At 52.5% G+C, this 24,451-nt stretch overlaps 2 protein-coding genes across 4 annotated transcripts in view; one reads left to right on the forward strand and one right to left on the reverse strand.

The window, feature by feature from the left end:
- The window catches only part of KLHL22 (kelch like family member 22), a 33,052-nt gene extending 30,240 nt beyond the window's left edge, over positions 1-2,812 (reverse strand). Inside the window, exon 1 of the mRNA XM_074321728.2 lies at positions 2,507-2,812. The gene's annotated coding sequence lies outside the window, so the exon portion shown is untranslated. The remainder of the gene's footprint in view (positions 1-2,506) is intronic.
- Positions 2,813-5,841: 3,029 nt separating this feature from the next.
- MED15 (mediator complex subunit 15) overlaps positions 5,842-24,451 on the forward strand; it is a 59,263-nt gene continuing 40,653 nt past the window's right edge. For 2 of the 3 annotated variants that reach the window (XM_074321771.2, XM_074321773.2), the window contains exon 1: positions 5,842-6,001. In XM_074321771.2, the coding sequence (XP_074177872.1) occupies positions 5,934-6,001 (68 nt within the window). In that variant the 5' untranslated portion in view covers positions 5,842-5,933. Of the gene's footprint in view, positions 6,002-22,761; positions 22,780-24,451 lie in introns of those variants that run through there. The other variant, XM_074321772.2, reaches the window with a different exon arrangement.

Raw genomic sequence — 24,451 nt, forward strand, 5'->3', positions numbered from 1 at the left:
CCCATCCAATGTGAGCACAGCAGCCCCTTACTGCAGGTTTAGAGTATGCTGTACAACAGGAAGACCACCTCCCTGGGCATGCAAAGCACATTTATGAAGCACAATTTAAGGAACTAAGTTAGGTGCTAAGGGAGGTGTGACGAAAAATGAACCAATTCCTTATTCAAGGAGCATAACTTGGAGTGCAACGCATTCAAGTTTGCGCACAACAGCCTTGTTTACAAAGTAAGCATTGGCTAAAACGTCCATCCTTAGGGGACTAGGTGTTGCGGCCAAGTGATTCCACAGAACACTAGACAACAGTTAACATGAGCAAACTAGAACTCAATGTGGAGAAGTCTCAAAGCCACGCAGAGAAAGAACAGCACATTGCAGAATACATGTAGTACAATTTCCTTTACCAAAAGCTTGAAAACACACAAAACGATACTGTCCAATATTGTTTATAGTATAAAAGAATATAGACACATCAGAGGAATTCAAGGTCACGATCATCTCCAGGATGGAAAAAAGGAATGTTTAATTTCTTAAAAAAAAAAAAAATAGTAAGACAAAACTTTAGGGTCTAACAGGGAGAGGTGCTATGTTATTCTCTGCACTTTTCAGTGTGAAATATTTAATAATTGAATTCTGAAACTTATTTTTGAATAGGCAATAAATTCACGGCATTCAAATTCAAAAGGCACAAAAAGATACAGTGTCTTTTGAAATTTAAATTTCCCTCCTACCTATGCCCCAATCAGATCCTCTCCCAGCAGAAACTACTACTCTACTTTCCCACTAGCCCGAGATGCATCACTTCTATGGAGTCACAGGAAAATCTGTCAATTTGCACCCCCCACACACTTGTATTAGATTTGCATAACTTCATATACCTCCTACAGTTCATTGTATGGATAACCATATTTTACTTAACATCTGGGTTTCCTCCAATTGTTTGCTATACTGCAAACTTTGCACTAAAAGTCATTTATGCAGCCATATGTGCAGCAGTTACCCAAAGATTTCCTACATACAGAACTGCTGGATCATTTTAATTTTAATGTATTTGTCACTTTAATGGATATTGCCAAACTACCCTCCATAGAGATGGTACCAATTTATTTTCCCACCAGCAAAGTATGAGAACCTGAATCTAACCAGTCTAGCTCACGAATAGTGTTTCTTTTTCATTGTTGATTTAACAGTTGAGAAACAGCATTTCACAGTGTAACTACATTTTGGTAATTGTCAAAATCTTTCCAAATTAAGTTGAATGCAGCACATCTTTTGTGATTCCTTTCCCGTGTCTGGTTTTCTGAAATCAAGAATCTTCTCAGGAGCTCACTCGGTGGCACCCTCATTCTATTCATTTTATCATGAAGCCCTTCCCTAGATTAAGTTCCTCAGGCCCCATAACCTTCTAGTCATTACAAGAAAGGCTCCCTCCATTCTGTGCTGTTGAGAGCTTTAGAGGAGAGCAGGAAGGTTTATGTCCCAAAGTAAGTACAAACTGAAGGACATAAAATGAATTTTTATGAACTCATTGATGACAGTCAAAAAGCACTTTTGAAGAACTTTCAACTCAACACTATCTCCTGAGTAGGCACCTTCAGTCATCTGTAGGGCCCCAAAACAGTGCCTGCCCTCAACGAACCCCAGTCTTTCTCAGTATGAAGCACGGTCTGCAACAAAGGGAAAGGGACAGCTCGGGAAGAGGAGAGGAAGGGTGGGTCCTGATTTCCAGACGGGGAGCCCTCATAGAGGTGCCGACTAGGGTGCGCTGTGGAATGAGTCTCCCAGAAAGCAGTTAGAGCAGCTTGGCGCGCCACACCTGTGGCCCCAGCCCGGCCCCACGGAGGCCCGGGGGGACGCCCAGGAGAAGAGCAGGGGCAGGAGGTGGGGGCGGCCCCGCGGCTTCGGCCCGCTCAGGATGAGTAATTGTCAGAACTGGGTGGGGACCACCGTTTCAGGACCCGGAGATTTTGCACTGACAGTGTGATATCCGGCTTCTTTCAGGAAACCGCGAGCTGGCGAGGCTGAGCGCCCTCGGCTGCAACCCCTAGAACCCCGACGCTCCGCCCGGGCGCGCGGCTGCGGAAACTGAGGCTCCCAGGCCGAGGTCCAAGGTCACGCCGGGAGGCGGCAGCCCAGCCGGGACCCGCCCTCCTGTTGCAGGACACGCCTGCGCAGCGCCGAGGGTCACCGCCGTGAAGGCCGCGCTGGGACCCGCCCCGGGCAACAGGGTCGGCCGGGGACCAGGAGGCAGGTGGGCCTCGCAGCCGCGCGGAGGCACCCGACCTCGGCAAGCGCCTAATGCCGGCCCTGGGGCCCCCGGGGGTCCCGCCCGCTGCGCCTCCGCCACGTCAGGCCGCGGGCTCTCCCCAGGCCGCCACCCCCGCGCCTCCCTCCCGCGCCTGCCCCAGCGTCCCCGCGCCCCCCACGCCGCTCGCCCGGATCGCGTGTCTCCACCCGCCGCCCGCGCTCCCCGCGGCCGGGCCAGCAGAGCCCGCGCCTCGCAGCTCACCTGGAGCCGCCGCAGGCGAGGCCGCACTCGCGGGAGGCGGGGGCGGGACGGGCTGCCGGCCGCGGGGCGGGGCCTCGGCCGGGACACGTAATCGCGCCGCGCAGGCGCCGGTCAGGCGAGAACGAGCGTTAGGGGTGGGGGCGCGGGGCGAAGGGCGCCCGGTTGGGGGTGGGGGCCTGCTGTCGCCTGCTGCTGTCTTTCGGGGGAACGGTTCGGGTCTTGGCTCAGCGGAGAAGGGCCCCCGTCGCCTGAGTGACCTTGCGTCTTCCTTTCTGGTACAGCTCTCGGCACCTGGCGGGGCTGAACGAATAAATGATTGAATAAATGAAGGAATGCCTTATGCGAGGGTCGCGCCCTGTAAATCCATTTCTTCCTTTCTTCCCAGGTCACTCGCTCGTTCCCTCCCTCACTCCGTGGTTCCCTCTCTCCCTCATTCTTTCCCTCCTTTCCCCCTTATTCATTCCCTCACTCACTCATTCCCTCTCCCATTCACACATTCATTCCCACTCTGCTTCCCTCCCTCATACATTCCCTCCCTCTTCATCCCCTCTCCTACCCATTCTCTCATTCATTCCCTGTCTTATTTACTCCCTCCCTCCCTGAGTCCTATAAGTGGACAGTGACTGTGCCGGTTGCCTAGGCCCTCTGCTGGATGTTGAGGAGAGGAGATAAACAGCCAGTGTGAACAGGTGTTTTCCTGTTTACTGAAATTCTGGGGTAAATCCAATTCCCAGCCCAAAGGCCTGGTCCCAGCAGTCTGCCAGCAGGTTCCTGGCATTCAACTTTTTAAAAAATTATTTTCTTCAGTTATAGTTGACTTTCAGTATAATTTTATGTTAGTTTCAGGTGTACAGCATAGTGGTTAGACATTTTATGCTGCGATCTTCCAATTAGTCTAGTACCCACCTGGCACTATACATAGTTGCAACATTATTGACTATATTCTCTCTTGGCATTCATTTTTCTCTGCCTCACCTCCAAGAGGATCCCATCCTTTGAAGCTCGTCCATAACGGGCACATCCAGAGGTTAGAGCCAGCAGCACCTAGTGATAGAAGGGGTTAGGCTGTACTACTCTGCCATGAATGGCCCGTGGTTAAAAAGAAAGGTAGACGGCCGGCCCCGTGCCTCAGGCGGTTGGAGCTCCGTGCTTCTAACTCCGAAGGCTGCCGGTTTGATTCCCACATGGGCTAGCGGGTTCTCGACCACAAGGTTGCCGGTTCAACTCCCGCAAGGGATGGTGGGGTGCGCCCGCTGCAACTAGCAACGGCAACTGGACCTGGAGCTGAGCTGCGCCCTCCACAACTACGACTGAAAGGACAACTTGAAGCTGAATGGCACCCTCCACAACTAAGATTGAAAGGACAACTTGACTTGGAAAAAAAAAAAAGTCCTGGAAGTACACACTGTTCCCCAATAAAGTCCTGTTCCTCTTTCCCAATAAAATCTTAAAAAAAAAAAAAAAAAAAGACTTCTTATGATGCAATGCTGTTTGAACAGGACTTTATCTGGGAGGATGAAGTTGCAAATAACTGTACAGTTTCTTTCAGGAACTTCCTGAGAATCCATTTATCCGAACAATATGCTACTAAGCAAACACCAAAGAGGGTGGCACTTCATTTTATCCTGATGACAAACTCGACAGGTCTCTGGACCTCTGTCTGTATGGAAATTTGTGTTGTTGCTCCCTTGGCCTTCTTAGAATCAGAGTGCAGAAACGGTGGAGTTGTCCTAGGGACCCTATTAACACGCTCACTGGATTTGGAAGCGATGTTCTTCCTTTTCTTACAAAAGCCCCAGGGAGTCTAATTTGCCAGAGGGTTTGACAGTGAGGACTAGCTTTGCCAATGAGATTATGAGTCCAATGTTTTCCATAAACTGATGAGTGGAATTGCAGGGCCAAGGATCTAAATAACAACATGCATCTGAAGTCTGTCTATATAGGATACATTGCAGTTATACTTTTTCGGTGATTCACAGAGAAATATTTAGATGTACACTTAAAAATATGCAAGAGTGATGATGGTGGCACCTTATGAATATGTGAATATGATAAAAAGCACTAAATTGTACACTTTAAAAGGGTGAATTATATGGCATGTGAGTTATATTTCAATTTTTTAAAATGTGCTAGAGGGATACACATAGGGTGATGAACCACTCAGGTTGGCCTGGGACTGAGGGTGTTGCAGGGACACAGGACTTTCAGAACTAAAACTGAGAGAGTCCTGGGCAAACCAGGACAAGTTGATCACCCTAGGTACAGTTTTAAGAAATGAGAGCAAAAAAGTTTGAAGATGTGAACAGTTCTCTTATCACACGATCTTTGTGAGCAAGAGGTTCCCTTTGGGGAACGTGTTCACTCCCTCCTCTCCCAATTCCCATCCCCCACCCCAAGCTCCTGCCTGGGGCAAAGGGACATGGGGTGCACACAGCCCAGCCTGGGTCTGACACTTATTAGGTATTAGTAGGTGCCAGTTCACACTCTCTGATGCCCATACCGGTAATTACACATTTGTGGACCACATGGGCTTAAGACTTTTGCTACCTGCCTTATTTTCCCAGGGGCACAGACAAGGGCCCCACAGGTTCAATATGGCAGAACTTTTACCTTCCTAAAAGGCTTCCCCCATCTCCCGCCATCCCGTTTGCCTCCACCCAGACAGCAGGTTTGTGTGCATCTGGCAGACCTGGGCTGTGTTCTCCATGTACAGGACATGGCTGTTGGGCCAAACAGGTAAGCCCACGTCTCAAAATGAATAAATGTGTTTTAGGTTCCTCACATCCTCAACCCCTACAAAATACAGCCGTTGGTTGGATATGAGATTCAAAAAGCCTAATGGAGATAAGCAACGATGAAAGTCTATCTGGTTACTCTCCTTATGTGGCTCTGGAAGGTAGTCGCAGCAAAGCAGGGCCCAAATCATGTGGGCACAGTACCTGGCATGCAGTAGGTGCTGATAAATATTTGACTAACAAACAATCTGCCTAGCATCCGCTGTAGATAGTTGGCAGCTGCACCCCTCCTGGACTTGGTGATGCCAGCACACACAGTAGGATCGCAGGAAATACAGGAGTCCAGGCGCGGGCCTGCTGGGGGCAGCAATGGTAGCACTGCGTAGCCACGGCTCTCCCGCATCCTTTCTTGTCAGCTCAGGGCACCTGGTGTACCCGCCCCGCGTGAGAGCCGCGCTGAGAGAGGTGCAAGTGGCTTGGGGTAACCTAGGGGCTCCGAGGACTCCCGGGGCGTAGTTGGGGAACTCCATTTCCCACAGGCCTGCGCGCGCAACTCCATTTCCCACAATTCCCGCTCCGCTTCCGGCGCGGCCGACGCGCTGGGGACGGCTTCCGGGTTTGGGCCTGGCGCTGCAGTTGAGGCGGCGGCGGCGGCCGAGTGGGACACGGGAGGTGGGAGCTGGGGGACCGGCATGGACGTTTCGGGGCAGGAGACAGATTGGCGGAGTGCCGCCTTCCGGCAGAAGTTGGTCAGTCAAATGTGAGTAGGGGCCGGGGTGGTGGGCGGGATCTCCGGATCTTCGCCCCCTCAGCCCCCCCCCCACCGGCGACCGGGCCCGGGCCGGACCCATGGGAGACCTAGGGCGCCGGGAACCGTGGGGGCTCGAAGGCGCCGGGAGGCCGAAGGCGTCGGGGACCCGCGTGAGTCCCAGGGTGCGGCCCTTCCCCGGCTGTCCCCACCGTTCTTGGCCGACACTGGCTGCTTGTTAGCTTTCCTGGGGCCGAACTCTGCAAACCACTGAGCCTTGGCTTATGAGTCATCGTCCTGAGCTTTCTCATTCGTCTTTTGTGTGCTTTGGGTGCACAGTTTCCCGTGTTTTGAATCACTGAATACGAAAAAGAAAAGGGGCAGCTCGTAGTGGCTTTAGAAGGTCTGGGTGCTTTGTGATTCCTCTTCCAGAAAAGCGCATCAGAGTGAAAGATTGGAGGGGGGTGGATGGAAGATGAGGTTGGGAGGCTAGGTACCGGGGCTGTGGGCTGTGGGGACGGAGAATCTACGGGGTGTCGAGCCCCCAGTGTGGACTTTGCTGAAGGGTGGCCGGAAGAGACTGTCAGGAAGCCACCATCTATTGGGAGGAGGGAGTGAAGGTCTGGGATTAGTGCCTCCTCCCCACAGCCTCAGTTGCTGGACCCCTCAATACAGAGGTTGCCAGTGCACTCAAGGCTTCACCTAGCGGACCTCCAGCTCCTCATCGACTGCTCGTTTCATTTAGCAGTCTGTTACTGAGCTTACTGGCATGTTGTGCTAGCCGCAGATCGGCCTGAGAACAGCCCCTGCCTTCAAGGAATGCACTACCATAAAGCAACAGTTACAATTCAGTCTTTCTCCTAAAGGAAGAATTGACAGTTTGCTTGAGCAGGCCAGGAACAGCTTTGTGGAGTAAGTAGGTGAATAAACTGAGTCTTAAAACAAGTAGGAGTGTGAAGGGCCACCATTCCAAGCCGAGGAGTGGGGAAGTGTGAGCTCTCACTGCGTGGAAAATATTGCTGTAGGCTGAGAGTTCTGGGGTTTGAGGAGTTAGGAGGCTCAGGAGATGGTAATGGAATGAGGGTGAGCAGGTGCTGACACGTTAGTGCTGTGCTAAGGAATTGAGCCTGTATTTGGCATGTGGCCTGCTTTGAGGTAGTGAAATGCCAAAGTTGGAAAGATCCCCTTAGTCCCTGGAGACAGATCAAGAGCAGAGGAGAGAGGCCAGTTAAGCCATTATGAGAGTTTTGAGCTCTTGGGGTCTGGGGACCTGTCATTTCTCATCCCTATATTCCCACTGTTAGATCACTGCCTGTCACATTGCTCCATAAAATGGTTGAGAATGACCTAGTCAGGCAAGAGATTATAAAGGCCTGCATTAGACAGTGGTAGAAACTGAAAGAGGAAGACGATTCCAGAGAAAGAAGAGAGGGAGCATAGACAGTCATCCTTGATGACTAATTGGATGGAGGGGGTGGGGAGCAGCAATGTGGAAGGAAGGAAATAGGGCGGAATGCTGGGAAACCTCTTAGTACAGTGGAAGGAATGGGGATCGTAGAGTTAGTGGTTCTGGGCACTGCTCTGGAATAGTTGGGACAAATCTGCAGATATTGCAGAATCAATGAACTGTATATATATATGCACTGGAGTTGTCTATAGATGACATCTTGAGGGATGGTCCATTTCAGGGCTGCAGCAAGATGCCCCCTCCCCTGCCCTGAAAGATTCCTCTTTGGGGAAACCCAGAATGTAAGAACAGGAAGAATGAGGAGTTGTAATCAAAGAAAATTGGGAGGGTGGGGGAGTGTCTAAGGGCTGGGAGGGTGATTGAAGAGTCTTTGGGTATCAGGGACTGACTGACTGGATACCTCACAATTCAGCTTTCTGCTTCCAGGGAAACTAGGCTCCTTTTTTCCCAGATTGCTGCTTGTGTATTGGTTTTCTATTGCTGCCGTAACAAATTACCACAAATACAGTGTCTTAAAGCAACATACATTTATTATCTGACAGTTTCTGTAGATCAGAGGTCTAGGTGGGCTCACCTGACTTCTGCTTAGGGTCATACAAGGGCTGAAATCAAGAGGTTGGCAGGGATGCATTTTTTCCTGGGGGCTCTGGGGTAGAATTTGCTTTCAAGCTCATTCAGGTTGTTGGCCAAGTTCAGTTCCATGCAGTTGTAGGACTGAGGTGTTCTCATTCCTTACTGGTTGTTTGTTAGTCAGGGGTCAGTCTTGGTTCCTAGAGGCTGCCTTCATTCTTTCTCATACTTTCTATGTGGCTCCCTCCAGCAAGGGTGGATTCTTCCGTGCATCTCTGACTTAAGTCAGAGAAAATTCTCTGCCAAAGGCTCCGATTAGATTGGGCCCACTTGGATAATCCAGGACGATATCCCTATTGTGACGTCTGTAACCTTAATTACCTCTGGAAAAGTCCCTTCTGCCACATAATGTAGCTATTCACAGGTTTCCCAGATTCGATCCTGGACATCTTTGAGGAGTTTTTCTGCCTCCCACTGCTGGCATGAGCGGTTTCAAACGCCGTCTTCTAACGTGGTGTGGGTGTTCTTAATGTGATTCTTGGTGCCTGGATTTATTGTGTTCACAGGGTTAAGAAAAGGGGATTGAGGTTAGGATACTTGACATTGGGTTGGGATACTTGACATTGGGTTGGGATTCTTGACATACTATTAATTCTCATTTTCTTCAGTGTTTGTGCTGTTGTTTAAAAGTTGGCCATCTTCGGAAATGTTTTGAACCCAAGTGATTTATAGTTGAGTGAGGGAATAAAGAAAGCATAACGAAGAACTGGAAAGTTTCAGTGGAAGAGAAAGTATCTGATAGTTGGTTCACTATCTCTGCTTAGCTCTTGGGTATCTACCAAGAGAACAATGCTTCAGAGAGAGCTAAATAAACTTGTCTCCCGGCCTCCACTGAGAAAAAGTGGGTGGGAGAGCCCTGCGGGAGCTCTCTAATACAGCCTCCTCTTGGCCCTCCGCTGCTGCTTCCTCATCTCAGCCCGTCCTGGACTGCTGCCTCCCTCGCTGTGTGCTGTCCTGCTGAAAACTAGCAGTGACTTTCCATAATATTAGAACAAAACTCCAGATGGCCCACTCTCAGCCCCTCATCATGGCCTATTCTCTAGCCACCTCTTCTTATATCCCCACCCTGTTCCAGCCTCTCTGGTCTCTCAGCTTCTTGAACATTCCAAATTCTTTCTTCATTCTCTCTTTAAACAACGTATTATCAAGTATTTAAGGTATTTGACAATGAGTAGACTCCCTCCACTATATTCATGACCAGCTCCTTCTCTTCGTTTAGGTGGCTGCTTAAGTATCAAATTCTCAGGAACCTTTCCTGCCCACCTTGCCTAAAGTGGGTCACCCCTCTGATATATTGTGTTTCAGCCTCTTAGTTTCCTGTAGGACCCCAGTCCTATGAAACATGGCACCTGGCATGTAAAACGCTTGTTGAGGAGTGCAGGAGGGTTTTCCTGGGACTTTGTGCACCAGGCTCTCGTACGACAGTGGCCTCCTTTATCTGTGCCAATGTGCATTGCAAAGCTCCGGCACCCCACTTTCTCCACTCGCTAGCTGAGTAACCTTGGGCAGGATACTTTCTGGATCGTCTCCCTTACCTATGAAATGGCAGGAGTCCACTGTGTCTCAGGAAAGGTGGGAGGGAAAAACTCGAGCCCTAGTGGAGGGCTCAGAACTCAGTGGTGAGTTCCCTGAAACCTCTTCCCTGGGCCCCTGTAGGAGTTGGAGCCTTGGATGGTTAGGGGAGCCTGGTTAGGGGAAAGGAGCCTGTGGGGAGGGTAGTTGTGAAACTGTTGCTGGATTCATCTTGGCTTTTCGTCTTACTCCCACTCTCCCTGCAGGACCACAGGAGAAGCCCCTTAGGGTCCCTGAGCCGGTCTCTGTGGGCCTTGGGCCTTCCTCATGGGGTTTTTGGATTAGTGTTGAGCCTGTGTCTGGTCTATAGGCTCCCGGAGAACGAGCATTTCTGTGTAGTGAGCAGCATGCACCTGACATAGAGTAGATAAGTGGTGAGTAAATGAAAGAACTTTGGGCCTGCCCGGGTGGCTCAGGTGGTCGGAGCACCGTGCTCCTAGTGCTGAGGTTGCTGGTTCGATTCCCACATGGGTCAGTGAGCTGCGCCCTCTACAGCTGAGATTGTGAACAATGGCTCTCCTTGGGGCTGGGCTGCCTTCAGCAGCCCAAGGTTGGCGTGAGCTGCTGTGAGCTGCTGCGGGCTACCATGTGCTGCCATGAGCGGCCAGTGGCCAGAGTCAGTGGCCGGCAGCCAGGGAGAGCTGCCGTGAGCTGCCATGAGCGGCCAACAGACGACTGGCGACCGACTGTCTCAGCTGGGGGAGCGCAAGGCTCATACATAACACCAGCATGGGCCAGGGAGCTGTGTCCTACACAACTAGACTGAGAAGCAACAGCTTGAACTGGAGTGGGGGGAAGGCGGAAGAACGGGGGAAAAAAAGGACTTCATCAATCACTTCTTCCCAGTTCTTTAAAATTTTTGCCGTCTTATTCTTGAGACTTTTATACCTCCCACCCCTCAATACAGCAGATTTCACAGATAAGCGTGGAATAAATAAATGTTTGTTGGGCTGAACAGATTGCAGAGGGGAACAGACCCTGAGGGGAGGGCAGTCCCGTATCAGGGTTCTAGTGAAGTGCCAGCGGGGCTCAGGGAGCATGGGGGGAGTCAGGCAGACGGGTCAGCCCCCTCTTCTGCTAAAGCCCCCAAGGGAGATGATTGTGATCTCCAGGTCAGGGACATAGGAGAGGTGGAGATTTCAGCCTCGATGGTAAGGAGAAAGCCAGCTGCTGTATAGGCAGAAACAAAACAAAGCAAGAACCAGAAGGATCAAAGCACAAACTGAGCAGCAACTGCTGAGAGTCTGGCGAGACCCTCAGTGGGATGGCGCGAGCCTGAGACTAGCGCTTCCAGGTCCTGCCTGGGAGTGGGCCCTCCTCCGGCAGAAACGAGTAAGTCTGGCCGGAGCTTTTTCTGTGGCTGATCCTACTCAGGCCTCCCAATCGCCCTGTGCCCTCCTGGTGCAACTCTGGCCTTTGTTTTTCAGTGGGGAAGTAGCTGAACCCGTCCGCTTTCTTTATAGCCTGGTGTCTACAGGACGGGGCTGGTTTCTATGTATAAGCCACTACTAGAAGGCTTGCTCCCAAGGCCAGGGGCCCTGTGTAATCACCTTGAAGCCCCAGTGCCCCTGATGGCAATCAGGAAATGATTGTTGAGACACTGGCTTTCGAGTCCTGACCCTTGGCTCTACTGCCTCTAGACCAGGAGTGACAGTGACCCAAGGGGACACAAGGCCTCAGTCATCTAGCTGCTCCGGAGACTGGGGCTTTCTCAGCAGCAGCAATAGCAGCAGCTGACATGTAATGTGTGTGTGGGGGGCGCTATGCCAAGCCCTGTGCCAAGAGTTGACATATTAGCTCATTGAGGCTCGTGCTTGCGCTGCCGGCAGATGCACTTGTCACTCCCATTTTTAAGATGAGGAAACTGAGGCACAGAAGAGCGGATGCTGCTACTTGTAGTTATACTCTGCATATTATAAATGAGTTCTTACTGAACTGCAGCAGGACAGGAGAGGCAAATCGCCTTTTAATAATCTTTGAAAGAGAAGTCACACCTTTTTGGGGGCAGGGGTGGAGAGGAGGGATGGCAGCTGGACGTTCACCCAAGCGAGGCGCACTGCAGGAGTCCGTGCGAGGAGCCTGCTGCTGGCGGGCGTCCTGTTGGCAGTTTTAGCAACTCCCCGTGTGTCACTGGACCCCAGCTAGTGGCTGGCCCTCCTGCCACTGTTTGGCACAGCACTGTGGGCATAGCCCAGCAAGCCCTTCCTGACCTCCGGCCTCCACACAGGCTGCGGCCAGTCCCTGAACTTTTCAGCGCCCTTTTGTAGGGGCTGCACCCACCCCTACGTCCATTCCTGACGAAAGTCTTCTAAGTGTCACTGCCATGCTTGACGAGGTGGCTGTGGCTAGTCTGGGACCTGTGTTGGGCTTTCGGGGGTGGGAAGGACCATGACCACATGGTCATCTGTCACAAAGGACAAGGGGGGTACCTGCCCCCTTTAAAGCCTTCCTCGGGGCAATCGTATTGGGTACATACCCAGAGGGTACATTTTTAAAGGAATTCTGATGAAGTTTTAAAAATTGAAACTGGAAAGTTTAAATCATAAAACCAAATAGTATAGTTTAAAGACCCCCATATGCCCATGTACCCACCACTCAGCTTTGAGTTATCAACTCTTGCTTCATGGGCTCCATCCCCTGCTCCAATTATTTTCATGTTTTGAATGTTTGAGTGGCCACCCAGTGCCTGTGGATTCACCTGTGAGCCTAGCTCCTTCCCGGGTCTGCACCTGCACACCCAGCCCGCCATCCTGTGCTGCCCCGGCTCCTCCCTCACAAGAATCCATGTCTTTCTCACCCTGGAGGCTCTGCACCCATCCCACCCACAGCTGAGAACTGCAGTTCCATTCCACTCCTTCTCCCGGGACACTGGGGCCCCCACTGCCCCCTGCTCTTCATATAGGCTCTTACTGGTTTGCATTTGCATTGTTTGAGCTGTTTCCCCTAATCTGAATCCCTCAGGGCACAAGCCAGCGTTTGGGAGTCGGAGTGGATCCCCTGTTCAGGCTCTGGTGATAGTGGCCTAACCCGCAGGGCTTCCCCCTCAGCTGGAGTAAGTCCTAACCCCAGGCGAGGGAAGACGCAGGCATCCTCACAAGCCCCTGCTGGGGCACAGAAATTAGGTCATTTTTCTGGAAGGCTGGCAACCCGTTTATCCCAGTAACCTTCACATTCAAATGTCCCTTCTTTAGGCATTTCCTCCAAGGCCGTACGCAGGAGCTGAGGTTCGAGCCTGGTGGTGAGGAGGCTGCTTGTCTCCACATCATGTCAGGAGTGGGTCAGGGAGACGAGCTGGTGGGAGCTGGCTTCGATTTGTTGTTGTAGCTGCCGATCGCGGGCTTGCTGCTGCTGCTCAAAACGCGGAGATGCTCCGGGACACGGTGCTGTCAAGAAGGGCAGTCAGCGAGCAGCGTGCTGTGCCACGGGCTGCGTCTTGTTAAACAGACATCTTTAGCTGGTTGTCGGAGTGATTTTAATTCTCTTTGTAATTTTTAGCATATATATGTATGTGTATTTTTGTTCACAGTAAGCATAGTGCATCCTTTTGTAATCAGAAATCTTTTGAAGCAGTAGACCCTGTCTGCCAGCGGAGAGCAGGTGGCTGTGGTCACAGACAGCTGCCATAAGGCGGAAAGTCCCCATGTGCTCTGCCTTCAGGGTGCTGTCCTCTCACCTGGGCCCCGAGTGCCAGTACAATCTTCTTAAGATGCTTCTGTCCTTTCCACCCCACAAAGAAGCATTCCCCTTTCACTCTGAAGCTGCCTTTCCAGCCGACACTCCCTCCGTGTAAGAGCCCCAGCTAGACGCTCCCTGCTCCGTGCTGGCCCCCTGGACACCGTCATGGCTGGCTCTCCCTCTGTCACGCTGTCTCCTCCCTGTTGGAGGTTTGCCCGTGGCCTCATCCCCTCCTTTTGAGCCCTGATGGCTCAGCCCACTGCGGTTCCTACTTCCTTTTGAGTTTGTAGAGCCCTCATTGGGTGCATCCTGGCCTGAACTGAACGATGAACTCTTTTTTGCTATTTTTACACACTTTCTTCCCCTTTGCCAACAGTATTATAAATTCCTTGAGTGTAGGAGCTGGTCTTATACCTACCTTCACAGCTCGTTTAGCTCCTAGGAGGGTGCGCTGGCAGCTTGCTGGGGTCTTTCTCTGCCAGTGCCACCTAAACACAGAACTGCTTCTCATCTGAGCGCTGCTTTTTCTCCTCCTCCTCCCCCTCCCCCTCCCCACTCCTCCTCCTCCTCCTCCTTCATTTGAGACATTTATTTAAAGACAAAGGGGAGTCCAGACTATTACTAGATGGTTCTATTTAACATATAAGCAAATGAGTTCCTAGTCCTGGAGAACGAAGGGGGATGCACTCGGAACCCAGGCTGAATCATCTCGAAACCCACCTTGAGGGGGATGCCCAACCTCCACTTCAGTAATGAGTCTTCCTAACCTGGGCTGGGCCTGTTAACGAAGCTCCGGGATTGAATGAGTTAAGTAGCTCAACATGGATTTAGAGCATTGAGTCTTTGGAGAAGTCCTTTGACACCTCTAAGTCCCGATTCTCTTTTTGTGTTGAGAATGTTGCAAACATGTCAGAGTTGCAAGAATAGTAGAGAGCGCTTGGGCGTACCCTTCCCTCGGAGTCAACACTTCTCGCTTGCAAGCGTTTTCTTGCTGCCCATCATTGATAAATAGTAGCCGGATGCTGTCCTGCTCCCTTCTCCTTCTGGACCTTTTGGCCCCACCCAGCTCTGCGTTGGAATGTGCCATCGGGGTGGGGGCAGGTGGGAATGGAGGACGTGTGACCTGGCTGCAGGTCAGCCTTTGAGCTGAGCCGCTTGCATCCAGTCCAGGAGAGGGACAGCAAGGTGGGCTGATCCGAAAGGCCCCCGCCTCGGGCTCGTGCTCTTCCTAATCTGCGTACCCCTACTCCTCCCCGTGTATCCCCCCGTGGGTGTGGGGAGGCAGTGCTTGTTGGTTAAGAAATGGTTTATCCCCATCCCCGCTGTCATTCTGTTCTGCTCTCTCCTTTCCAACTTCCTTTCTTCAGTCCTCATCAGAGGGGACATTTGGGGAAGTGAAGTGGCCTGTGTGTGGGTGGGAGCCCCTGTTATAAAGTAGGAAGAATGCTGGGCTTACCCTGAGAAGCCCTGGTGGAGCACCCTGGGTCTTTCCGTCACCACAGGTTTGCTTCGCTTCACGCTCGGGAGGATTCATGGCTGGCTCAGTGCTGCCCGTGCGAGTCTGGAATCCCAGCCTGGTTGGAGTTCAGGCACACGGCCATTCAAGTCCAAGCCCAAGGATGGGGCGGGGGCGGGGTCCCGGGCCAGGGCGCAGGCCCTGCTTCTCTCGTGAGGTGTTTATATGGAACATAACAGACCTACTACAGTGCACGTCACGAGGACACGACTCTTGAGCATGACTGCATTAAATGAATGTTCACACATGTCCGTGCCCCCCTCGCCACCATCCAGATCTGCACCTTGAACAGGCCCAGCGCCCAGCAGGCTCCTCCTTGTGCTTCAGGCAGCGCAGACCCTGTCCCGCTCCTCTGACTTCCCTGCCCACAGAAACATTTTTCTTAAACTTCCTGTCATTGGAATTGCACTGTCCAGTCTTGTGTCTGGCTTCTCTCATTCAACGCCACGTCTGTGAAATTTATCCTCGGAGGTAGCAGTTCTTGTTTATGCCTCGTGTCATTCCATGGCATGACTACCCCGATTGCTTTTCTGTGCTGCGCTTGATGGTCACTGGGGTTAGTTCCAGTTGCTGGCTCTGTGAATACGGCGCCAGGGGTGTTCTGGGTCATGTCTTCTGATGGGTACATGTGCTTAGTCTCTGGGCTGTGCACTCAGGGCTGGGTCCAGGGTGTGGCCTCAGCAGTAGCAGTCTGCCAGTTTTCCCAGGTGGCACAAATTTCCATTCCCACCAGCCATGTGGGGGGGTTGTGCTTCAGACATCGTGCCAACATCTGGCATTGTCAGGGAACCTGCCTTTATGACAAGCACCCTTGTTGATCCTGAATGCACTCTCAAATTTGAGCCCCTTTGGGTGCAGAGACACTGGGAATGGAAAGAATGATCTCGGAGGGAGAGAAGCTATGAGGAAGGAAACTGTAGAATTTGGTGACTGTGTACGTGCGCGCGGGAGGAGAAAGCAAGGGTGTGCATCCCAGACGGAGATGAGCCCTGGTTCTGTGCTGATTCTGAGAGGTGGGGTGCAAGGTGATGTGTGCAGAGTGTGTGGGGGTGTCAACCCTCCAAGGAGAAAAATACAGCAGCCAGTGGGAGATGCATGGAGCAAACCTGGAAAAGCAGTCAGCTTCAGGAGCGCCGTGGGTGGGCTGGCCTCCTCCTCGGTGGGGGCGGCAGAGGAGGCTGAGCAGAGGGCCCTGGAGGAGGGCTTTGGTGGGCAGAGCAGATGTGGAAAAAGACTAGGGGGAGAGGCCTATGTGGGCACGAGGAAGCCAGTCCTAGCTGCTCGGGCCTGTCTCCGCCTCCTGCTTCGGTCAGTGTGTTAGGCCCTGTGGGTGCAGCACTCCATTCCCTTCCAGATAACATTGTAGAAGATTTCAAAACAGGAAGGCGCTTTCCATAATCTCTGTGCCCAGAGATGGCCATTACTGACGTTTTGATCTATTTCCTCCAGTCCTGTTTCTGTGTTCGTATAACTTGGTCTGTTTTTTGAATATGTAAATACATCCAGCTAAATCTGTATTTTTAAGTGGAATTCGGCTCTAAGTTCAGTTTGAGTTGTGACTTTCTCATGGCTTAGGTTATGTTAGTGTCCTGGGTGGGACCCGTGTGGCCACATCCCATGTTCATGTGAGGCACTGACCACGCATGCACAGCAAGCACGTGGTGTTGCAGACAACTTCCACGTAGTCACAGAGTCCGGCTCTGTCTGGGTAGCTCAGGACTGGACCAACCTCTGGTTGTGGGAGCAGATTTTTCACGACTTTTTTTGATCAGTTACCACCCTCAGAGGCCCAAGCTCCTCCAGGCTAAGGGGGACCCTGCAGCTGGAGCAACTCAGAGCGCGTGGTCCCTCCCTGTGTGGCAGCCCGGCCTGCCTCAGTGGGGGCACTGTTGAAGGAAAGCCTCCCCCAGGCTCCTCTGCCGCCACCCTGCGTGCCTGACGTGAGCATTTAGTTACTACCTTGTTAAAAGCTCCACGATGGACTTTTCCAAACATTCACTGAAGTAGAGACAACAGAAAAATGTCTCCCAGTTACCTCTAAAGTTAGCAACATACGGCCAGGGTTTCACCCATCGCTCCCCACCATTTCCTGGACTGTTTTAAATCACATCCCAGACACCCTCTGATTCCCACTGCCAGTGCTGGAGTGCAGACCTCTGCAACACCGGACTCCCCCCATCCCCCACCCCTAAATACCGCAAAGTCATGTGGGATGAGCGTTTTCATAAATTCTTGAGTTGACAGTGTCCTTCCCACGTGGTTGCCTGGTGATGAGTGGGACATGCTCGGGGCTGGAACTGGGGTAGTCAGAGTGGTCCCAGGCCTGCAGCCCAGGGGCCACCGCCTGGGCAGGGATCAAGAAGTCACCCCAGCTCTCCTGGTTCTGTTGAGGCCAAACCTCAGAGAAGCTTGAGGCGTCTTCTGAACCCACTCAGCCCGCCCTTTCTTAAGGGCGGTGGTGTTAGGTGTAGTAGGTCTTTCATTGATCTAGTTCATTGGGAATTGAGAAATCTTGAGAGAAGAGACGGTGTTTCTTGTGTTTGCATGATTAAAAAGTTTCTTTCTGCAAGACTAAAATAACCCTTTCCTACATGTAGGTGGCTGGTTAACTTCTGAAATACTTATTTTTATCTTGTTAAAGAATACTTTCATGTTTCTTTAAAAAGTCGGAGAAGCAGAATGCAGAAGTCTGCTAACAGAGAGGTTGCAGTCTGAGATGTAGTTTGGCAAATGCCCCCAGCTACCTGTGAGGTCCAGAAGGTTCCCGCCCCGTCAAGCCCAGGTGTTTGCTTTGGTTACTGCTGGTGGCTGCACGAGCTGTCTCATCATTTCCTGCCTCCAGATGAAACCAGCTGAGGTGCCGGCTGCAAGAAACCGCTGCCTGCTGCAGAATGGGACACCGGGGTCGGGGGAGAAGGGGGGTGCGCTGGAGGCTGCCCCGTAGCTGTGTGGGGACCTGGGGAAGGTCGGCCCCCTAGCCTGGACAGTCAGGCCTGCACAGGGGCTTTGCCGGCCGTGCGGGTGGTGGGGAGACTGCTTTGCTCAGTGGCGCTCTGACTGTACTCAGACTGAGCGGCCCCCTGGGAGAACTGGGGAATGTGTGGTAGGCTTTTCAGGACGTCCTGGGGGTCAAAATTGCCAATGAAGCGGAAGCTTCCTGTCTCCGTGTTGATGGTCAGGAAGGTTTAGAAGGTGAGGGAGACCTTTCTTAGTAACAATGCGCTCATTGACTATTTCTCTATGGCAGAGTCTATAGCACACTCCTTAGGTGCATTTCGTTATTTAACTTTTCATTATTAGTTTTTAATCCAAGTGCTATATGCACATAAAGTTTACAAGCCAAGGAATGATGAAAGACTTGTAAGAAATTGTGGTGGTGCCTACTCCCCGCTCTGTGACTGCCCTTCCTTCTGGCACGTGCCCCGTAACGTGCCTGTGCTGCTCTCTGGAGTCCTTCCGGTTACGATTCTGTGCGTTGTCTGTGGGCTTTCTGTGTGGCTCCCATTACACAGCCCTTATCTCGGCTTCTCCCTTGTGCTGCCAGGGTTTTACCCTCCGGGGAGATGGGTAATTATGCTTATGTTTTGTGCCTACACAGATGACATTCACAGCTGAGCACAGTGGCCTACTATCATCTGTTCTTTTCCCCCCTCGAAAAAAATTGCTTTCTTAAAAATGTGTCTAGGGGCTTGGGTGGGGGAGAAAAAACATGTCTCTAGTTTTCTGTGTACCTGTGACTAACTCTTCCCATATCTTCCAGTCTCCTCTCGGTACAAATACCCCCATGCTCAGTGCTGCCAGGCTGTCTGTCAATTCCAGCTCTTGCCTCGACCTCCCCTTGGAGCTCTCAAGGGCGGCAGCCAGAGGCGTGGTGGGGACAGCCCTCAGCATGCTCGTCTCAAGAGTCACATGGCTGCGTGGCTCCCGTGTTTGGTCTCGTTTCCGGTATCCTGTGTTTTGTTCTTTTTGGTTCTGTCCCTTGTTCTAGCTTCTGGAGAAAGGGCTCATGGAGTTCAATTTCTGGAGGTGGTGTCAATTTGGATGCATGTAGACTTCTGGGTTGCAAGTACTACCTTAAGGCTTGAGAAGCATGTCCCGCTGTTTTCTTGTTTCCATGTCTGTGATGGCCGAGCACTTCTCCTTTCAGCGAACCGCAGGGGGCCTTGCCTCGATCCCAGAACTCACGTCCTCTGCTTCAGGAAGGGTCCTTCGGATCACCTCATGGGGAAGAATCTAATTCCCTCCACTCCCTATGCTCACTCTCCCCAGTATTTATTTTGTTTCTTTTTCTTTTTTTGTTTTTTCTTTTTCTTTTTGTTCTCCCCAGTGTTTGAATGTTGGCTCTTTGGGTCCTCTTCTAATTTCCTGCAATTTTTATCTAATTATCTGTTATCCATCTCTTTGTCGTTTAGCTCTACTCTCTGGGAGAGTTCCTCAATTTTATCTCTTGACTTTTCTCTGTAATATGCTTTTACTTATAACACTTTTTTTTTTTTTGTAACCTGACTTTTTCCGTTTTATAGCCTCCTGTTCTCGTTAACTAGATGCAGTGTCTTTATGGATGATAAAGATAGTTTCTTGACATTTTCTTCTTCCTGCTGAATGGACCTTCAGTGATAGCTCCAAATGACGTTTCTTATGGGGTCTTGTTAGGGTGTCTGGGGGCCCTCGGTTGGCTGCTCCCTCCAAGACAGGAGCGCTGAGGAGCGCTGTGAAGGCGCGTGAACTTGTCTGCTGGGAGGTCCACTGGAGGCGCACGTGGCCTCGGGTTCCCTGAGTCTTCCCTCTGGGGCATGGTCTTCCAAATGCTGGACTGCAGGGGAAAGGCCGGGGTGTCGGCGTGCTGGCCCACGCGCTGGGGAGGCCGCGGGCGGGCGGGCGGTGGGTCTCAGTTACGTTGGATCTAGTCTCTCTGAGGGCCATGCGGTCCGCTTCTTTCATTATCCTCCCTGGCCCTTCTCAACTGGGTGGGTTCACTCTAGTCCAGTGACTCTCCATTTTATGCTTTTCCAGAGAATTCCTCCCTTGTCGTCTCCTGGTATAGGGGTGGTTACCCAGCTGTGTGACGTGGGTGAGGTGACATGGGGTGGCTTTCACCCAGGAATCCTTCCTCTCACCCTCAGCCCTGAGCACCTGGCATGCCCTGTCCTGAGCCTTGCAAAGGTCCAGGCTGTCACCGGGTTGGCTCTGAGCCCCATTTCGTGGTTGGCTGGCTGTGTCCATCATTTCTTGGCCATCAGCTTTCCAGCCTCTAAAAATGCTGTTGTTGGGGCCACCACTCCTGTTCTTCCCATCGTTGTGAGTTTGGTTTAGAGAAAAACAAAATCTTTTCTTTCCTTGTGGTTTTAGTGATGTTTTGGGTTGAAACAACATTATTTGTGCAGGTTCAGCCCTTAGTCCAACCTAGAGGTTATATCTTACTTAATTTTATTTTTAAAATGAAATCGTTGCGGGAGTGTATTTATTTGGATTGTGACTTAAGCTAGCTTAATTAAAGTCAAGCACCTCGCGCCTCATGTGGCTTTGTTCTTTCTCTTTTCAGAGGACCAGAACATTACATTTGGAACTGTATGTTTTTCATTCTTGTGGGTCCCTTATCATCCTCCTCTCCGAATAAATTCCTGATTTTTAAAAAATTTGGCACCCAAGAGAGTGTAATATTTGGGGCAAACAAACCAAAATTGCAGTGAAGAAGAGGTCCTTTCTGAATTGAAAATACGAAACCCATAGACATGACGAGAATCAGTCAAGGTTGTGTTGCCCTTTCAGTGCCAGTGGTGGTTTGCTCTCCTTCTGGCCTGTCCTCACTTCCTGGCCCTTCTCCTGGAGGTGGGCTCACAGAATTCCTTGGTGCTAGAGGCAGGCAGACGCTTCCAGACTGTCCTCATCCATGTGCAATGTGTGGTTCCAGCTGGCATTTAGGGAGGGTGCTGGTCTGAGCTGTGCCTTGCCAAACATACAGCACCCCTGGGCTGCAGCACACGTGCTGGGACCTGGTCCCTGAACGCGCAGGGCCATTGCACAGGCCTGAGGTGAGAGTGGGGTGGGCATTGCCCTGAGCAGCCCTATGGGGAAGCAGGGCTTCCAGAGCCTCACCCCTCAAACGTCAGGCTGGGCCTGAGCTGCCGAGGGCCCGGATTATCAGGGCAACTTTTCCTGTCTCCCTGGTAAATGGCTGGTAAGAGTGTGGTAGAAATCTTTTATAATCTGGCAAAATCTTTTTGCCTTTATGGTGTCCACTTTTGGCGATGTGCTTAGGAAAACCACATCTCACTGTTGTGTAACTATTCTCCTGTTGTCGTCTACTACTTTGATGATTGGAGTTTTTACACAGGGTAAAGGGTCACACACATGAGCTGTGAGCTTCTGTCCCATGTGCAGGTGGCAGTTCACCAGAAGGCTTCTCTTGCGGGGTGCGGAGCTGGCAGAAACGCCTTCCGCATGAGGGTCAGTGGGTTGATGAGTTTTGTGGTTCTCAAATCAGGAGTAGTTTCCTCTGGGCAGAACGAAAGTCTGTCACACAGACAGATGGGCCGAAGGCGTCCTGTGCACTTGAGGTCAGGTGGGTGACTGTCATCCAGGGAGGAAAGAATCTTCCTGCTTTAGACACCATCAGGAGACCAGAGGTACTCGGTCCCCTGGGAATTCAAGCACTTATTCGACAATGGGAAAGGATGTTTGACAGGAGACAAGGGCAGCGTTGCAGAGGGTGGTCTCAGGAAAGGTGAGAGGGCCCTTGGGTGTGAACCAGGGTCCTTGGGAATGGAGTGTGGATGGGAATCAGGCAGCTGAGGGCCGGGGAGGCTGCTTAATGCTTCTCCTCCTCAGCGGACCTATGTAAAGGCCCTTCCTGAGAAGCGTGCAGCCCACAGGCGCTGTGGAGCTTGGCACCCATGGGGGCACACTTCCAGGTGCTTCCGAGTTCCAGGGGGAGCCTGAGGGAGCCATGTGTGCTCACTGCTGTCATCTGCTAGGAAGGGGGCGGCACCAGCGTCACTGGTGTTGGAGGTATTTGGGGATGCAGTCATCCATGCAGTGAGGCGGACTGTTCTCTGATTTCTTTAACACACGTTAGTGCTGCTTCTGGCCAAGTGGCTGGCGGCGTTGACTTCTGTCATCCTCAGCATGGCCCTGGGACGTGGGCACTGGCAACCGTCCTCCCTCTGCAGATGAGGACGTGTAGGCGCTGCAAGGTGGTGCCTTATCCAGGGCCATCAGCTGGGGACAGGAGTGGCAAGGGGCAGACTGAGGCATTAGCACACTTTGAGCTGACGTCCACGTGTACCTTCCCAAGGACACACAGGTGGCTTTGTCCTGCACTGATTCAGATGACAAGGCCTAGGACCGGACTCCGGTTGACAAATGGAGTTTCCCACTTTGGGAGCAGGGCGGAGGCACAGAAGAGCAGGCTGGGCCTGTCCTCACGCTCCGGGCCCTGTGCATCGCCCTGCGTCCCAGCACAGCCCTTGCAGAGCGCTCCTTTATGAAGAGGCCTCGCTGGAGGGTGGAGCGCCTCTCCTGAGACCCGGAGCTGGCGAGTGGCCAGGTCGGAACTGGAGCCCCGGTCTGTGTGATTCCGGAGCCCAGGCCCTTCCTCCTCTGTCTATTTCCTGACAGGTCCAGCTGCCCAGCGCTTCCGCCCGCCCCGGCACATGCCTTTTTCCGGCCGCCCTGGCCACTGCAGCCTGGACGTACTTGTTCAAGGCTTGCTCTCCTCCGTGCCTGCCACACTGATTCTCAGGGTTTGCACGTCATGTTCCAAAATACACGGCACTCCCACTCCTTGTGTTACAAGTAGCCAGTGTTTTGTCTGCTGCTGGTTACTGCCTGCTGCGTACAGAGGTGGATACCTAGTCTGCTCGCAACGTGCTCAGAGGACAGTGGGGCCGGCAGACAAGAAAGGAGCAATTCCCACAGGAGGTGCCACGGGTGTGGTAAAGGGATCACAGGGTTTCTGTGAAGCCCCGAGGGGGGTGCCGAGTGGGAGCAAGGTTGGCGGGCCCAGCCAATAGGGTGTGGTGGGACAGCGCGCTGGGCAGCAGGGCCCTGGGAGAGTGAGCAGGGTGGGCAAGGGAGCAGACTCCTCAGCGGACGGGCTGCCTGCCTGCCTGCCGTGAGGCTCTCCCCACACTCACCGCCACCAGCGTGTGGCTTAGGGAGCTGACAGGAGGCAGGGTGGGAATGGGACCTGGAGACAGATCGTCACAGGTGCAGTGGGAGATAGGGTGAGGATTTGAACTTAGAGAATGGAGGTCAGAATTGGGGACTGAAGAGCGCGTTCCCAGGTTTCCGATCTGGGCGATGGGTGGGCCCAAAGCTAAGGTTGCAGGGTGTTTTGTTGGTGTGCCACCGCCTTCTGTGCAGGTGGGATCTGGACAGTAAGGGCCTCCTCCAGTTCCTAGTTGGGGAGCTCACGGGGCCGCCCTCAGGAGGCTCCGGTCCAAACCAGATGCCGTGGCACCCTGACTAGGCGGACAGTTGTAGCTGTGGCGACCAGGAGGAAGCTAGACCGAGGGGACTGTGGAGCCCAGGTCGCAGCAAGAGGCCATCGGCTCTGAGCAGCCGGTCCTCTGCCCATCTCCTCAGAGGTCTCATCACGCCCAGGCAGCGGCCACCAGACAGAGCCCTTCCGTTACGGTGCTAACGCCTCCCTGGCAGCCTTGAGTTTGGTGGTGGCTGGCTTGGTATTGGCACTGGCAGGATGGCCATGTAGGGTCTGTCTTTGTGAGCTGACACCACTTTCCTCCCTGACCTTCCCCGGCTGGGCGGCCCAGACCTCAGGGCTCGCTGTGTGGGGGTGGCGCTGACCTGGCTGTACCGGTTCTCCTCAGCTGTGTCTCTGAGACTCACCTGTGTTTGGGGTTGCCTCCTTGTAGGGTAGTTGGCCTTTGTTTAGGAACAGTTGCTAGAAGGGGTTTGTTTTCTGGAGGCAGAGCTGAAGAGTTGTCATTCAGGTTCAGCTACTCTGCAGGCATTCTGGGGACCACGGCAAAGCCCAACTCGGGGAGGTCAGAGGGGGCTTTGGCAAGCAGCCGGACCTGCCCCTTGCGGGGCTGCTCTCCGTGTGGGACTGGGTCCCTACGACCGTCTCATGCAGTGGGTATGTTAGGTCCTGAGTGCAAAGGAGGGACACAACTAAGCACGGATATAAAATGCAGTGAAACATGCAGTTAGAAGCCAACAACGACGGGTGCCTCTGACAAAATGCTGAGATGGCTGAAAAAGAAAGGACAAGCCCTCTCCTTGGGGGAGAGGTAGCATAGTAACAGAGCAGAGCTGTCTGGTTTCTTTTTTGCCTCATCTTCTGTTTTACAGAGCATGATGTGCAGAGTAGAAACAGGAGGAAAAACATTTAAAAAAAAATGGTTTGCAGGGGCGGCCTGGTGGCTCAGCTGGTTAGAGTGCAAGCTCTGAACAACAGGGTTGCTGGTTTGATTCCCCCATGGGCCAGTGAGCTGCGCCCTCCACAACTAGACTGAAGACAACGAGCTGCTGTTGAGCTTCCAGAAGGGTGGCCAGATGGCTCAGGTGGTTAGAGCACGAGCTCTCAACAACAAGGTTGCTGGGTCGATTCCCATATGGGATGGTGGGCTGTGTCCCC

Source organism: Rhinolophus sinicus, chromosome 9 (assembly GCF_057876585.1).
Source record: "Rhinolophus sinicus isolate RSI-liver-muscle chromosome 9, RSI-T2T, whole genome shotgun sequence".
In the NCBI taxonomy this organism is placed as follows: Eukaryota; Metazoa; Chordata; class Mammalia; order Chiroptera; family Rhinolophidae; genus Rhinolophus; species Rhinolophus sinicus.